The sequence below is a fragment of the Podarcis filfolensis genome (assembly GCF_964270895.1).
Source record: "Podarcis filfolensis genome assembly, chromosome: 1".
Taxonomy (NCBI): domain Eukaryota; kingdom Metazoa; phylum Chordata; class Lepidosauria; order Squamata; family Lacertidae; genus Podarcis; species Podarcis filfolensis.
Window position 1 is genome coordinate 70,832,731 of NC_139604.1, and position 17,149 is coordinate 70,849,879.

The window sequence follows — 17,149 nt, forward strand, 5'->3', positions numbered from 1 at the left end:
GGACTTATTTACAAACAAGTATACTCAGGATCAGAGCTCAGTAGTCATTTCAAGACAGAACAGAAGCACCTATCAGTTTAACAATTCAGCATGCCCACCTCACTTAAATCCTGATCAAATGAACTTACCAAAGTTAGCTGCTAGCTTTCAAATAGCCCAGGAAGCAAGCAACTTCTACGCTACCCGGCGAAAGGATTACAACTAATTAAACGGTGGTAGCATCCCTTTGCTCCGTTAGTCGCAATACAATCAGCCCCCGCCCCTGAAACATGTTTTAAAGAAAACAAGGTATGCTGCCAGTTGATTTCCGTAATGAAACCAACGGTACAGAGATGTGTTATATTGCAAAATGCTTATACTACTCGTAGGAGATACAGAAGAGCAATTTAACGCTCTGTCACATTTTATTTGATTGTTGTGCGCGTGCTTGTGTAAGCAAGGCAAAGAAACAATTCCTGTAAGATCTGAATAGCTTAAGAGCTACCCAGCATGTGATGCCTTTTGAACACACCGCCCTGGTCCCACTCTGAGTTCAACCAGAGCCACAGCCATGATTTGGTTCCTGGAGATGTGTTTATTCCGACAGTCCTGCATACCTGCTGGTCTTACAGCAGCAATAGAAATTCACAGGATCTAAAAATAGTTCAGAGATGGTACCTTAACTCTGCCCCATGACCATGTCTGCAACGCTGTACGCAGACACACGTGTTACATGGGAGCAACTCTCACTCAACTCCCAGAGACTTCCCTCTGAGGGAGCAGGTCCAATATCAAACCCATGATCCTAAAGCCATGCTTAAGAGCAAGTTCTGTGAAAATCAGCAGGATTCATTTCTGCATCTATTCAAATCAGCATGAAAGATTCCATTGAAACCAATAGGTTTGGCGCCTAAATGTGACTAGGGTTGGGCGCTGCGTCCAGGAGGACGGTGTGCTCTCTGGCTGCACAGACCGGGAACATCAACCCCGGCCTCACCATTTGGGAGTAAAGTCCTGGTCGCCTCAAAATCAGGGCGGAGGGAGATTTCTGAAAAATGGAGGGATGGGATCGGGCGATCCCTGACGCGCCACCTCTCCAAACCCAGCCTGCGATGGACGCCTATAGATTTCCGACGAGGGAACTGAAGCCCTTCGTCCCGCTGAAGTTCCTTCCCGGCCCCCCACCACCCAGGATCGCGGCGCTTACCGGAGTCTGTGGGCCGGGGTCTGCCGCTGTCCCGCAGGTAGTAGTTGAACTCGAGGCAGCGGTCGTTCTCCACCGTCCCGTCGGAGCAGAGCTCGACCAGCAGCTTCAGCGCTTTCTGGCAAATCTCGTCCTCCCTGCCGCCAGGCATCGCCCCCCAGCATCCTTGTGAGTGGAGAGGAGCTCTCCGGTCGCTCACACGCGCTTCTTCGGCTGCCGCTGCCGCCCGCCCGCTTGCCGTCGCCGCCGAGGCAACTGGGGAGACGCCGGCATACTGGGAAGAGGGAGCAGCAGCAGCAACGCCGCCCCTCCTCGCCGCTGCCCAACTTCGCCTGGCCGGCCTCGGCACTGTGCAGGAGCCGCCAGCGCCGGGCGTGACCACCCCGCCCGGACGAGGAGGAGAAGGAGGACCCCGCCACCAGTTGCGCGCAAAGCCAGGCGCCCAGCCAGCCGCGCCTCGCTCGGCTCCAGGCGGCGCCCGAACGGCTCTCCCTGGCGGCCGCGAGCCTCACTGCAGCAGCCCGGCGCCAATAGGGAAGGCGCCTCCTTCCGCCCAACGCCCAGGCTGAGGCGAGCTCGGCGTTTCCCCGTGTCTCCCCTTCCCGAAGATTGTCAGCTATCGCATTTCTTTCCCCACCCTTCTTTTTCTGGAACAGCATTTCCCTGGGGACCTAACGTTCTAAGCACACACGCGGAGCAGCTGCCTGCGTGTGGAATTCTCCTCAAGTACTTGGGGAGCCACATGAAGAGAAAGTGCTGTTTTCTTGAGGCAAATCAAACAAAGCTGATTCCTAATCTTGGTGCTTTTAAAAACAATTCTCTCATAAAAAGTTTCCCTTTCGCAACACAGTTTTCCTTCACACACAGGTTCTCCGCCCCCCCCCCCCTCAGTCTACAATGTGCAGGCTTTGGTTTCTGGGCCCCTCCGTTCCCCACGCACTGGGCCCTGCAAGCTATTGTGAGGGGGAAGCACCACAATTTTTCCAGAGAACGGGAAGCAAAATGCTTCTCTTCCTTCTTTATTCCAGTGAAAGATCAAGCCACACAGAGCCTCTCACCCGCTTTTCATCAGCCACTTTAAAAATGGTGGTTCTGTGTTTCCCGGGCATGCACTCCCAAACTGTAGAAGTGAGAAATCCTCCACTGAACATTTCAGTGTTTCATTTTGCTAAGTGGGGGGGGGGGGGGCTGAAACAGACAAAATCTGCCGCACATGAGGTTTATTTTTCATTTGATCAAAATAGGGTCAGTATTTTCCAACTGGTTCAACTGCACACATATACCTGCTCATCCTTACTTTAAAGTACCAGCTGGTGCCCCAGAGGAATCTTATCACCTGCTAGTGCCCCCCCCCCATTTTGTGAAATAGCATGAAGTAGCTTCACACGCTGGTGCATACATACTGCTAAGTAATACTATGTATTTTCAGGTTATGTTGGGTCACATCACGGAGGCACAGTACGCTTATTTATTGCCCCAATTTATAGTTTGCCTTTCCACTTTTAACAGAGTGTTCAGAGCACGATATAAATAAAAGACACGGCAAGAATCACATTAAAATCGTAACAATCCTCAGTTCTTCTAATAGCAAACTCAGCTGCTGAGTACTAAGGAAAAGGGACCCCTGACCATTAGGTCCACTCGTGACCAACTCTGGGGTTGCGGTGCTCATCTCGCTTTATTGGCCGAGGGAGCCGGCGTATAACTTCCAGGTCATGTGGCCAGCGTGACTAAGCTGCTTCTGGCGAACCAGAGCAGTGCACGGAAACGCTGTTTACCTTCCCGCCGGAGTGGTACCTATTTATCTACTTGCATTTGACGTGCTTTCAAACTGCTAGGTTGGCAGGAGCAGGGACCGAGCAACGGAAGCTCACCCCATCGTGGAGATAAGAACCACCAACCTTCTGATTGGCAAGTCCTAGGCTCTGTGGTTTAACCCACAGCGCCACCCACGTCCCAAGCCTACAGCACCCGGTATTCCCAGGTGGTCTCCCATCCAAGTACTAACCAGGCCTGACCCTGCTTAGTTTCCGAGATCAGACGCGATCGGGCATGTTCAGGGTAGTATGGCCGTAGACGCTGAATACTAAAAGCTGTGGCCAAACCAAGGCCACTAAAAACCAAGAGGAATATAGCAGCCTACTCAGGGCAACCTCAATATTATATGGAATAAAAATAATGTTTACAAACAGTGAAGTGGGAGCCACAGAGGGTAAAATGGGGTATCTTGGCAGAAGACATGGCTGGCAGGAACCCTAAACAAAAGCACTCCAAATGACAACATTTTGTTCCCAGTGGAGAACTTGCTGGGACACCCAAATGAGCAGAACTGAATTCTCTGCGCATCAGCTGACAGGCAGGGAGTTCAATCCTTTTCAGCAGGACCCAGCTATGTCTCTACTTTTCACATCAGATGTGAGGCAAATGGGGGCCAGGTTTGGAGAACACACCATGGGGAAGGAAGCCTGGTAGGTGAAATTTGTCCTGCAGGCTGGAAGTTCTAATGCTAATTTGGGGCCAAGCCTGGCAGCCAGTAGTTCTTCAGCTGCCTCTTTTTTCTTTCTGTACAATGGCTGAGCAAGATAAAGGTGCTCATGTGGGCAACTCTTCATGCAACCTTCTTGTGTTTCTGGTTTAGCAATTTGGCACAAAGCTCAGGAAGAGGGCCCAGTATGAGAAGGAAAGAAATGAGAGTTGTACATGTAAGATTTTCTCATGTAGACCTTTTAAATCCAGAGATGTCCCCCATCTCCTATGCAGAACTGCTAAGCTATTAGGGTGGCTGTGACTTCCTAGGATATATACCGTATATACCATATTTTTCGTCCCATAGGACGCACTGGCCCATAGGACGCACCGAGTGTTTTTTTTTTGGGGGGGGGAATAAAGGAAATAATTTTTTCCTTTATTCCCCCCCGCCCCAAACCAGGTCGGGGAATCCAAACCAGGTCGGGGAACAGCGGGATGGCGGCACTGCGCCTCCCCACTGTCTCCCGAGCTTGTGGGGCTGCCCAATGTCTGCCCGAAGCGCGGGGCGCTCTGCTTCAGCGCTCCCCGCGCTCCGTGCAGCAGGCTGCTATCCGCAGCCTAGGGAGCCCTGCGGGAACTCCCGCGGGCTTCCCAGGCTTGCTGATAGCTTCCTGAAGCCTGGAGAGCGAGAGGGGTTGGTGCGCACCGACCCCTCTCGCTCTCCAAGCTTCAGCGAAAGCCTGCATTCGCCCCATAGGACGCACACACATTTCCCCTTCATTTTTGGAGGGGAAAAAGTGCGTCCTATAGGGCGAAAAATACGGCACCTTGTGATACCTGATTTGGGGTAGTTAAGGAATGGCTGAAAACTCAATTCTGCCTGGGTATTGTTCAGAACAGCACAACCATGGTAGAAAGAGAAAACCTGGGAGGGAGTCGGAGGAGAAAGAGTATGAGTTTATGTGTGGGAAACACACACAGAGAGGATAAAATGTCAGGATGATACTAACACCATGGGTAGTCAGCAATTAAAGGAGATCTTCCTTGTTGATTCTTGTAGAGGAGGAGGCCGTTCTTCTGCACAATTCTGCTATAATATTTATAAACAGTTGGTGAAATGCCATATGTTTTCTATGTCTCACTACCTACTCCCATTCAAAAATCATTACAGTCGCTCAACTAATTGTTTTGCAATTATTTTCTATAAATAATACATGCGCAGACTGCCGCTTCTGACTGTTGGAAGGAAAAAGCCTCATATTTTACAACATTAAACAAACCCCTTTTGGTTTAGGAACAGAGATACAAACAGCTTTTTATACAAATGGAGATTGTCTCTGTGCCTAAGTCGGGAATAGACTTCAGTATGTGCCACATCTACTTGACCTATTTTAAGGTACGCAGCATTTTACCATGAGCTGCTTAGCACAGACTGGATGCAGAACCACCAAGAACTCAAGAGTTCCTTTAAAAAATAAATAAATCCATCAATCACCCAGAACCCAGTGGTATGTGTCTGTTGTGATATAATTTGAGAAGGATAATAAGGAGTCTTAAAAATCTCTTTTATATCACAGGTCTGCGAGAGATTGCTTTTAAGATGGAAAGGTGATTATTATAGTCTTTATGACAGTTTATTCTCTTTAAGATGAGGGGAACTTTTCAACTAAACCTTCAAACTGCTTTTAAAACCCCCACCTGCATCCACAATCGGAAGCAGCAAGGTAAAAGTTGTTAATGACATGTTCCTTGAACGTCTGCTCATGCATCATGGAACATACTGTAGGAGCGTTAAGTCTCTCTATAATAAGGCTCTGACGTTAACCAAATATGGAAGTGGATGCCTAGGACACAACATAGGGAAAGGTGCAAATTTCAAGGGATATTTCTGAAATTTCCATACACTAAGGGGAAACAGCTGGAACAGAGAGAGAGATAAAAATGGTGGAAGTAAAGCTCTGCCTTTTACTCAGGAGCCAAGTCAGGTATAGGTATTGTTGGGCATCTGCCAAGGCCAATTCAGGGCTTCCGCTGCTGATCCTAGAAAGTTAAAGGCGCCTTACAGCATACATTCACACACCAAATGCAAGAACACACAAAAACTATCGAATATAGCAAGATAGTGACTGTATCTTCTCTACCACGTTTCAGTTATATTTTTGTATGCCCTTTATATTTCCTATAACAGTACATACAAATGGTATTCTTTTCAATAAAAGCAGAGTTTGGTTAAAAATAATCAAAACTACTAAAATCCACAAAATACTATAAAACTAAGAGTAGATTCAAAGAGGAAAAAAGGGGAAAGCAAGTATAAAAGTAGGAGAGACAAACTTCAGCCAAAACTAAAAGTCAGTGAATGCACTTAAAGCCTTAATTTGCTCTCCTGAGGCTTAAAACACAGGGGGACAAACAAGCCATCTAAGCAGGAAATTCCACAACCTGACTGCCACAATAGGAAATGCCCTGTCTTCTGTCTCAACTAATTGTGTCTCTGAAAGTGATGGGACACATAAACAGAATGCTTTGGTGCAACTTTCCCCAACGTGATGCCATCCAGATTTTAAGGACCACAACCTCCCATCAGCTCCAGCCAGCATGGCAAAATAGTGATTCCTGTGGAGCACACCTGTGAAAACTGCATTGGTTGTTGTTCTGAAAACTGATGTCCTGCTCTGATGTTTAGTGTAGTGCATGGGCAGCAATTTATTAGCTTGGCCTAGGGAAGTGGTCAGTCACTCTCTTTTCTCCACCAAATGGATCAGTGCTGTGATAGCAGTGCGTGTGTGTGTGTGAGAGAGAGAGGGGGGGGGGAGGGAAGGAGGGAGAGAATGATTTGCAGTACTAGGCAAAATCTCTTAGTATTTGGCATTGGGGAAAATCCCCCATTGGCATCAGCAAGTAATTTCCCCCCAATGCAAATGTTAGCATAAGAGAAGAGACCCCCCCCAGGATAGTAACAGGGAAGGAAATGGTAAAAATCCCCCCTTCCCATCTGATACGATCCCAATAATTACTTCCCCTCCCAACTGATGCTATTAGCATCTTTAGAAACCTACATGAGATGAATTGAACATCCCGTTTAGTTGGATGGACCCTCAGTCTGAATATTCCTTGCCGTAGGATGATACTGTAACGTAACTACTTACATCAAATCTAGTGAGGAAGCTGGTCTCAGGAAAGTGATTTTTGATGCCTGCCTGGCTTGGCAGAAAACCCAGCCTCAAAAACAAAGAACAGAGGGGAAAATGAAGGGCCAAGCGCCAACTCTGCTGAAATCCACTAACCAAAGTTTCCTCAACCAACAATACCAATGTTTGTGTAGAAATAGGTCTGATCTTCTCAGCTTGACTTTCCTGCTTTGTTCTATTTATTTTAAAAATGAATTTGGTAGCTTGAAAATGTATATCTTGTTACTCTTATTCTTTTTATTTTAAAAGATCCTCAAAGGGAAGTCTGCATTCAAGTTGTTTTGAGATGACGGTTTCAGGAGCTAGTTCTTTTTGAATGAGAAGGAGACTCACTTTGGGAAGAATGGTTTTAGAAAAAGTATTTCTAGGACAGAAATTTTAGATGCCAAGTATAACTCTAGCAGTGCAAGTCTATGGATGCCTACCCAGAAGTAAGTCACACACAGTTTAATAGGATTTATTCTGAGGTAAATGGATAGAGGAGTTCAGCATATTTCCAATAAATCACTGGAAGTTTGGTTATTTCACCTAGAGATGATTCATTAACCGTTAAAGAAACCTTAAACTCAGCACAGATCTGCTGTGACGCCAAGTATTTTTTGGGTGCAGTGAGGAACCTCAGATTTTCTACATTTCCACTCCAAAAACAGTTGCTTAACACACTGTGGCCTTTCATTTCCCCCTTAATAAAATTTGCCAACCCATTGGATAATTGTTGGATGCAGTGCTTCAGGGATGCTAGAGATAAATCAGCTTTCGGGTTTGGCTTATTTGCTACTTTCCTTTCTCCCCCCTTTTTAAAGCGTTCTATTGCATTGAAGCAGGTGCCATCCATTAACATCCTTTCAGGTTTCCCAACATATTACCGTGCATCAGTTTTCAGAACCATAAGCAGTGCAGCTTTCATAGGTTTTCCTCCATGGGAGCCCTGTAATCTGCTTGTGTGTCAGAATTAGTTAAACAGCATTGCAGGGTTCTGCTTGGTGAATGATAGCTAGGCAACTCCAACACAGCATGTCCTTATACAACCGTAGACTGTTTTGTCTTGCATTGGGCAAAGGCAACTACATCCAAATTACTTAAATACTGCAAACCATCCCTAAAAGCCCTGCTGCTGCTGCATTTGGAATGTATTTATTTGATAGCAGATATTCCATCATTTAGACTAAGAAATATTTCTGGAAATGATTCTGGAAAAGACTAACATAAAGAAACTACTGGTAAGTGGATTTGAACCAATTCTACCCCCCCGAAAAGTTGAATTTTGCTTGCAGCTAAAATCATAAACCAGCAATTCAAGCATGGGATTGGGCACTATCTAGGGAGGCTGGAAAGTGGGGGATGACTTTCCCTTCCTACACTGTTATACATTGTTATTACACAAAAGCAGCTACACTCTGGCATTAAAGTGCTTCCAAATGCATTGGGCTGTGCTTTCACCTCCCTGCAATTTAATCTGCAATATTAAGAAAAAAGGCTTCCCCCCTTTTTTTGCTCTTCTTGTGACTCCCCCACCCTTCCACCCTCTTCTACCTGTCATCCAAACTGACATGGTGCCCCAGGATCCAAGAGAAACCCTTTGTAGCCCAAGACAAAGAGACAGGATTACAACGAAGTGTTCCAAGGAAGATATAAAACGGCACAGCCTGAAAACATGTCATCTTTTTTAATCACACAACTGAGCATTCCAGGTGCCAGTTTTGTTTCCCACAAACCATTTACAGCTGATTCATTTCCCCTCTTTTGATTCCTGTGCCCATCATCTTGTTACCAGAGGGGATTAGATGTCTCAAGGTGCCACAGCTCCTCCAGATAGGCTGTTCTTGCCACCTGATGCTACATTTAGGAAAATGCAATCAAAGTCAATAAAATCTGGGTCAAAAGCTGTCTCTCTCTCCGAGAGTCCATCTTTACTTCTGTGTTGTTGTTTTTTTTTGCTTTCCTCTTATCTGTTGTGAATGTTGCTGTTATACTCTCAGGAAAACTTGCTCTCTTGGAGAGCTTTTTTCCTGTGGTATTACTGTACTTGATTTTCTGAGCCTGCCTGCTCCTCATCACTGTCTTAAGGTCACTTAAGAGCTCACTTCCCTTTACCCCTCAGTTGCATCTTGCATGTACGGAACTTCCTCACCTATTGTGAGCTGCCATATTGTGGGAATTGGTGAGGCATGTGAATGTCAGAGAAGATTCATCAAGTCTTGTTGGGTGTATTTCTTGGAGCTAGTCGACACCACAGAGTTTACCATACATCTGCAGCTGTTTGCTTTTAATTTGTGTAACCTGTGTAACATGACATTACCCTAAAACAATGCCAGTCCTGATACTTTCCTCCTGTAGATTTGAGTTTACCTGATATGAAGGTAACCTGGGAAATTGGGCTCAAAACTGCTCCACTTGGGTTGCAGGTGATTTGTTTTGTTGTTTTGGGTGGGTTAACCAATCATCCCTCAAGACTGTGTAAAATGTTCTCAATTTTCAGTATTTTGGTTGAACTCAGCAATTTCAGCAGGATGGAAATCCTTCCAGAATTTTTTTGACTTTTCCCAGTCCTGTTTGGTGCCATTGTTCACTCTGTCTGCTGCTGCCTCTCTGGCTGCTTTCTCTTGAGATCTACAAAGGATGGCCCTTCAGAAATGTCAAGGGAACATAAGGAGGGATTTTGACTCAACAGAACCAACCTCTTGTTTTGGAATCCACTTCGTTTGTTGAACATTGGTCTTGATGTGTTCCAGAGGCAATTGCAAACCACTCTGAGCAGTATAAATATTATGAACTAAATAAACAAACTTCTCAGTTTAGACTGGCTTTTGGTGGCCTCTGTGTTTGCTTCTTTTTAAAATTTTGACATTAATTGATGCACGTCTATTTTGTTTTTGTGTGTGTTTGTGTGTGTGTGTGTAGCACTTTGGTTCTTAGGATCGGTGGCAACCAACAAAAGGGCACAATCCAACAAACATACTCACAGGATTCAACAGGAGAATCAAACATGTCCTTCATATGGACCCATTGGATTCAATTAGACTGAAAAATGCTTCACTTTGCTGGATTGTGCTCAGAATGCTCTGCGTCATTGCAAATGCATAGCTGGCTTCTTCAGGTAGTTGGCTTATGTCAATAATACACCTAGCATTGGGACAAGTGCCTTCATTTGTGGAAACAGAAACTGTAAACTGTGCAGTTCAGCAAACATTTTAAAAATATAAAGGTCTTTACTGAAATTCTAAAATTAACCTTGCCACCCCCCATGTGAAGGAAATACATGCAAAAGTGCAGCCTGCCTTCTTGCCCTCTGTCAAGACTTGCTTGTCTCTGAGTTGGAGAGAAGGTTGACACTCTTGCTGCAGCTGGTCTTCTAACAGACAGTGGGGAAGCAATGTGAGATTTGGCACTCCATGAATATACTGAATTAGTATAAGCGGTGATTTACCAAGGCACCTGCTGAGATGATGTTCTTTCTGTCTGACAGTCTTGGGCACCTCCTTTCTCAGCAGAGGCACTAACAAAGACGTCTTTCCTTGTTTCGGTTTAAGCAAATCCCAGAACGTTACAGGAATAAATGAACTCTGCTGCTGTGCATGCTGATTTGAGAAGGAAAGTTGACTTACTTCTTTGGGTTGACATTTTAGTCGCTGGTTGTTGTTCCTAGAATCCCAGCAATGCTAACAAGCGCAATGGTAGGATCCCAGTGCTAAAGCCGCACACTGACATGAAACTCTACATTCAAGGTAAAGCATTGATAAAGCACTCAATAGATAGACTACAAAATCTCTTTATAGTTACAGAATAGCTGAAAGGAAAATTTTCACCTAGACAAAAGTGGTGCTAACAGCAGAAAGGTCTAGTGCTGTAGGAGCTCTGAAGTGGCACCTGAATGGTAGGCTGGGGTAGACCACCTCATACCAATATTCCTGCCACCACCACAGGCAGCCTCAGCTGGATTCCTGATGCTACAACTGTGCATGTGGAAGAAGGGAAGAAGGACTGGGAAGATGGCATGGGTGGTGGTGGTGAAAGCGTATTGATTCTGGTCTTCTTTGGCATTAAGTTGCTGTGGTGCCATGATCAATGACACTGCATGGCTGCAGAATCAACTCTGGCTACACTCCTCTCTCTAACCATAGAATCACTCTGCAGAGCTTGCACTCAGGGGTGTACCTGGTCAGGGTGGCCCCTGCCTTGGGCACAGGCCCAGGGGGCACAAAATTACACCTCTCCACTGTGGCTTGGAGTGGCCAGCAGCTCGTCTGCACACTACCCAGGTTGCTCCTGTGCTGCTCTGGCAAGAGCGCAATAGGACAGAAGCGCCGATATATCTGCTTGCCAATGGTGCAAGGGAGCCTAGGTGTGCCTGTGCTTGCATAAAATTGACAAGTGTAGCATTTGATTTAGCTCTGGGCTGCTTCGTGGATTTCATTTCCAGATAATGTGGCTATTGTAGCTGTTCAGTATGTCTGTCAAAGGGCTCGTCCACACTTCTGCTGTGCTGTATCTAGAAAGCATGGGTCTTAGTGGTTTTCCCCTTGCCTCACTCCTTTCCAGGCCAGTGGAAGTGATAGTATTCCAGCTGAACTACTTAAAATTTTAAAAGATGATGCTGTTAAGGTGCTACACTCAATATGCCAACAAGTTTGGAAAACTCAGCAGTGGCCAGAGGATTGGAGAAGATCAGTCTACATCCCACTCCCAAAGAAGGGCAGTGCCAAAGAATGCTCCAACTACCGCACAATTGCAGTCATTTCACACGCTAGCAAGGTTATGCTTAAAATTCTACAAGGCAGGCTTAAGCAGTATGTGGACCGAGAACTCCCAGAAGTGCAAGCTGGATTTTGAAGGGGTAGAGGAACCAGAGACCAAATTGCAAACATGCACTGGATTATGGAGAAAGCTAGAGAGTTCCAGAAAGACATCTACTTCTGCTTCATTGACTATGCAAAAGCCTTTGACTGTGTCAACCACAGCAAACTATGGCAAGTTCTTAAAGAAATGGGGGTGTCTGATCACCTCATCTGTCTCCTGAGAAATCTCTATGTGGGACAAGAAGCTACAGTTAGAACTGGATATGGAACAACTGATTGGTTCAAAATTGGGAAAGGAGTACGGCAAGGCTGTATATTGTCTCCCTGCTTATTCATCATGCGAAAGGCTGGGCTGGATGACTCCCAAGCTGGAATTAAGATCGCCGGAAGAAATATCAGCAACCTCAGATATGCAGATGACACAACCTTGATGGCAGAAAGTGAGGAAGAATTAAAGAACCTTTTAATGAGGGTGAAAGAGGAGAGCGCAAAATATGGTCTGAAGCTCAACATCAAAAAAACGAAGATCATGGCCACTGGTCCCATCACCTCCTGGCAAATAGAAGGGGAAGAAATGGAGGCAGTGAGAGATTTTACTTTCTTGGGCTCCATGATCACTGCAGATGGTGACAGCAGTCACGAAATTAAAAGATGCCTGCTCCTTGGGAGAAAGGCGATGGCAAACCTAGACAGCATCTTAAAAAGCAGAGACATCACCTTGCCAACAAAGGTCCGTATAGTTAAAGCCATGGTTTTCCCAGTAGTGATGTATGAAAATGAGAGCTGGACCATAAAGAAGGCTGATCGCCGAAGAATTGATGCTTTTGAATTATGGTGCTGGAGGAGACTCTTGAGAGTCCCATGGACTGCAAGAAGATCAAACGCATCCATTCTTAAGGAAATTAGCCCTGAGTGCACACTGGAAGGACAGATTGTGAAGCTGAGGCTCCAATACTTTGGCCACCTCATGAGAAGAGAAGACTCCCTGGAAAAGACCCTGATGTTGGGAAAGATTGAGGGCACAAGGAGAAGGGGACGACAGAGGACGAGATGGTTGGACAGTGTTCTCAAAGCTACAAACATGAGTCTGACCAAACTGCGGGAGACAGTGGAAGACAGAAGTGCCTGGCGTGCTCTGGTCCATGGGGTCATGAAGAGCCGGACACGACTAAACGACTAAACAACAACAACACTCCTTTCCAAGGGAAAGCCCCCTCTTTAGTGATCAATCAGAACAAATGGCAATCTGGGGGAAACCTGAATTGCCGTTTGCTCTGATTGAGCACTAAAGAGTTGTTTTCCCCAAGGAAAAGCAGTGGAACAAGTAGAACTGTGGATAAGACCAGGTGGGTGGTAAGTTGAGGGAAGCCCAGCATTGCTGTCCTTTTTCTATCCTAGAATTATTGCTTTACAGGGAAGAAATACCATACGAAGAGGCTCTTAAGTATTGTTTCACAAAACGATTCTTTGCCTACTCACCTGCCCTGAGGCACCTTGTGAACCTTCTGCTTTTTGCATGGCAATTCCAGGGGAAGCGGTTTTTATTTATGAAGTACGGTGGGGGTAGGGTTGACATGAGAATTATCTTGTTTTACAGCAGGAGGCAGTGCTGTAAGAACTTCATGTCTCCTGCAACTCTATAATTAGATGCTTTTATTATTTGGTTTTGTGCTTTTTAGAATAAAAGCCACTAAGTGCCTCTATGGAGAATCAGTCTCCATGGCAAACTGGCACCTGGCATTATTACCAGGGCCTTCTAAATGGAAACAACTTGACCAGCTCTGACAGCACTAAAGTTCAATCCCCACCCCCATCTAAATATATGTGAAAAATGTCCCTTTATTTTCCATGGATTTTTCTGCTTTGCTGCCCCATAGATATTCATGTAATTGCCATCAAGTGCCCTTAGATAGCCAACGTTTTTTGGAACTGCAAGTATAATTCAGATGTTGTCATTTGCTTTCTGTGAGATGCAGATTCCCATTCCCAAACCCCTAGCTATTTAGGCAGGGGCAGCCACACCATTAGATAGAGTGAGCCTCTTCTTAAAATGGGCAGAGTGTGGACCTTCAGTTTGACCATGAAACTGTGCCCACCCACTTTCATTTTAATAACTGTCTTCAAGGGAGACATTGCATAAGCTTCTCCTCTTGGCTACATAGCAGGAAAACAGAGGAGGAGGAAGTATGGACCTAGGAAGAAGCTAGAGTCATTCATGTCACACTTGTTCAACATTAAATGATTTAGCATTAAACACGAGCATTGTGGGCAGCATTGTTCGAGTTGATTACCTCTTCCAGGTAATTCAGATGGGCTTAAAAATAGTTCCTTATAATTACCCATCCAGAACTACTCACAGCCAGATCCTTTTCCTTAAATCGTGTTCCTTGAGGTGATACTCTGAGCCGTAGAATAATCTTAAAAGGCACCAGAAAATTGTGTGTTTTGAACTTGGGGAAGAAGCATCAGTCAGATTTAGGAATGAAAACTGACAGAAATTCACTGATCAATAATTTATTTCCAAAGTTAAAACTCTAGATCAGGGCCTGCTTGCCAATGAGGTGATGTGAAGCAGTCATGCCAGGAGGCAGATCCAGCCCCTGAGGAGTAAGCTAGTACTCCTCCTTGCCCACCTCCATGCCCATCCGTCTCCATGCCTACCCAACCACCACCTGCTTGTCGGCATCCGGGGGTTGAAAGGCCAGCTGGATCGTCTCTCTCAGACTTCACGCTGCAGAGATTCATCGACCTCTGCTCTGACGTAAATCAGCGACTCAAGCTTGCTGCCTTGAGCACGCTATATGTAGCAGAGTAAACTGCACAACAGAAGAAGCTGAGGCTGTGGATACATACTAATACTACAGATTTATTTTACATAAATCAGAACAAAGAAACATGTCATCTCTCCTTGCCGTCTTCTCAAAGAGAGACTCAAAACAAAAGCTATACACAGAGCAGAAGTTCCGCTCACAGGACCCAGCAGTCTGTGCTGGAATGTAAACAGACTTGTGACACGCAACAATCCCATGTCTGCAACAAAAGGTGGAATGGAATCTCCCAACACTGCTCTGAGGGTGGGGGTATGTTCTGTTTTGCCTAAAGCAGCAAAATGTCCTGGCCTGGCCCAGCTTTAGGTTCTTACTTTACAACTTGGCCACACTCTACCATCAAAAGCATCCGTGAAATAAATGGACTGTATACTCAGCGAACACTTGCAGCAGAGGCAGATTTAGGGGTGTGCGACCGGTTCAGTCTCACTGTGTGTGGAGCTGCAGGGGCACGCAGCTAAGATGCAGAATGGAAGGTGAGAGGCAGGGGCACCAGATTTTGGCATCTCACAGAGCACCGCTGAAATTTGAGACCCCAAGGTCCCCCACAGTTTGCAGGAATTGAGTTTTTGAGTCTCTTTATCTGTTGTGCTTTGCAAGCAGTGCCGAATTTACGTATAAGCTAAACAAGCTGCAGCGTAGGGCCCCACTCTCTTGGGGGCCCCCAACAATGTAAAGGAAAAAAACTACTGGATGTACATTTCCAAAATATAAGATAAAAAACAAATAAAATAAAACATACATACAGTTAGAGCTTAATAATTATTTCACTATTAATATACTTCTTCTTAATTGTATTTCACTGTTAATATACTTCTTCTTAATTGTATTTCAGTTCAACAATTACTTTGATAAGATACATATTTTGTTATGTGCAAATGGCTTTAGATACCTATTAGGTCCATAATTTACCATATAGCATATATTCAACACAAAAAACAGCAACAATTTGTTGTTGACAAAGGACAGCTGGACATATAAAGGGCCCCATCACCTTCAGGAGCTCAGGGCCTCATCAAACCTAAATCTGGCCCTGAGTGCAAGTGACTTGATTTATAGAAGTGAGCATTGTAAAGAGCATCAGATGATGAGAACTTTGATGCCCAGTTGGTGAGTGGCGATGGGGAAACTCTACTAGTGGTAGAAAGTGACAGCAGAGCACTGGAGACAACAGAACGGTGAGCTCATAAACAGCTTATGGGGTATAATAATATTCCCTCTTAGCACACTGGTCTTATGGTAGCTTCTGTTTTCTCTTTTGGAAAATAACCCATCCCCAATATGAAGAGCCCCAAAGAGTCATGTTAATGTTTAGGGAGGTTTTTAATGTTTGATGTTTTATTGTGATTTTAATATTCTGTTGGGAGCTTCCCAGAGTGGCTGGGGAAACCCAGCCAGATGGGTGGGGTATAAATATCATCATCATCATCATCATCATCATCATCATCATCATCATCTTTTTCTTATGCAAGTTTGCATGCTGATATGAGCCATTGTTCTCTGAAACAGACACAGCAAACTGGGGTTCTTTTTTATCCTTACTTTCCTCATCAAGGCTGAATGTGGTTCACTTTGCCTCTTTGAGGGCAAGAAACTTCCCAGGATTGCGGAATTAGCCCCAAAGCCACACCATAGCAAACATATAAACGCTCTATATGAATGGAGCTTAAAACGCCTCACATTTCTGCCAGCAAACATGGCTATCTATATATGACCAGGAAGGCAAAACAGAAGAAAAACTTTAGTATAAAGGGCAGCAATGTTATATAGAACACATTATACCGAAATGTAATATGAATCTACTAAGTGCACTGTGTTATGTGCTGGATGACCTATTATACAAAAATAGTAATAATAAAATAGTAAAAATAGGTCTCACTTTTATCCGAAGATGAGCAAGTAAAGAAACAGAAATTTGACATAGTTATAATAAATGAGAATTATATTGAAGATTTAAAATTATTATTTTTAATTTAGCCTTTTATGCTATATTCGGTTTTGCCTGGTTTCTCCCCATCCCCCAACCCAGTACCCATTACTAAGCACTAGAAAACATTTTCAGGGAACAGCCAGATCTTTATAATACATTTTTCCTATTATCAACTTTACAAAAGCATGAGGGATCTAGCCATAACCATTAACCTGATTTAGTCAAATTAAAGCTAATTTGCTCTTGACTTGCTTCCTGTACAAATGAATTCATCAATCATATTAATGCATTCACAGCATCCTGAGATTACTGGCAATTCTCTTCTACTGTGCGAATATTTGCTAATGTAATTGCCAACCATTTTGGAGGGGGTTTATGCTCTTCCCTTTGTTCCTAAATTTCTTGCAGCTTGCTCGTGTAAAAAAATTACACCCAGGTATGATTACATAACAATCAAAGCAATTATAGCCACTAGTTTAGATTACTTTAAGAAAGGATTTGAGAAAGTCATGGAAGTCTGGCCTAGCAGACGGCAAAGTTATATACAGACGGCAAAGTTAAGCATGATGTTTGTCAGATGGTTTGGCCTTTTGTTTTAAAAATAACCAGTGCTAGATCAGAACTGTGGAGTGGGGATGCCTTAACCCAGTGCTTTTTTTCAAAAATAAAAATAAAAATAATGTTTAAGGGTACTCTCATTCTGTCTGAGACTCAGGAAACACTGTGACAGGAAATGTGGCCGCCATTGGGCA

General features: G+C 44.6%; 1 protein-coding gene across 6 annotated transcripts in view; it reads right to left on the reverse strand.

Moving 5' to 3' along the window:
* The window catches only part of SYT9 (synaptotagmin 9), a 136,060-nt gene that overhangs the window by 86,262 nt on the left and 32,649 nt on the right, over positions 1–17,149 (reverse strand). For 3 of the 6 annotated variants that reach the window (XR_014544454.1, XM_083598855.1, XM_083598857.1), the window contains exon 1: positions 1,187–1,658. The exons of 1 other annotated variant lie outside the window; for it this stretch is intronic. Coding sequence is in view for 3 of the 5 variants with exons in the window: in XM_083598855.1 (XP_083454981.1) it covers positions 1,187–1,334 (148 nt within the window). In the remaining 2 variants the exon portion in view is untranslated. Of the gene's footprint in view, positions 1–1,186; positions 1,773–17,149 lie in introns of those variants that run through there. 2 more of the 6 variants (XR_014544453.1, XM_083598854.1) reach the window with 1 other exon arrangement.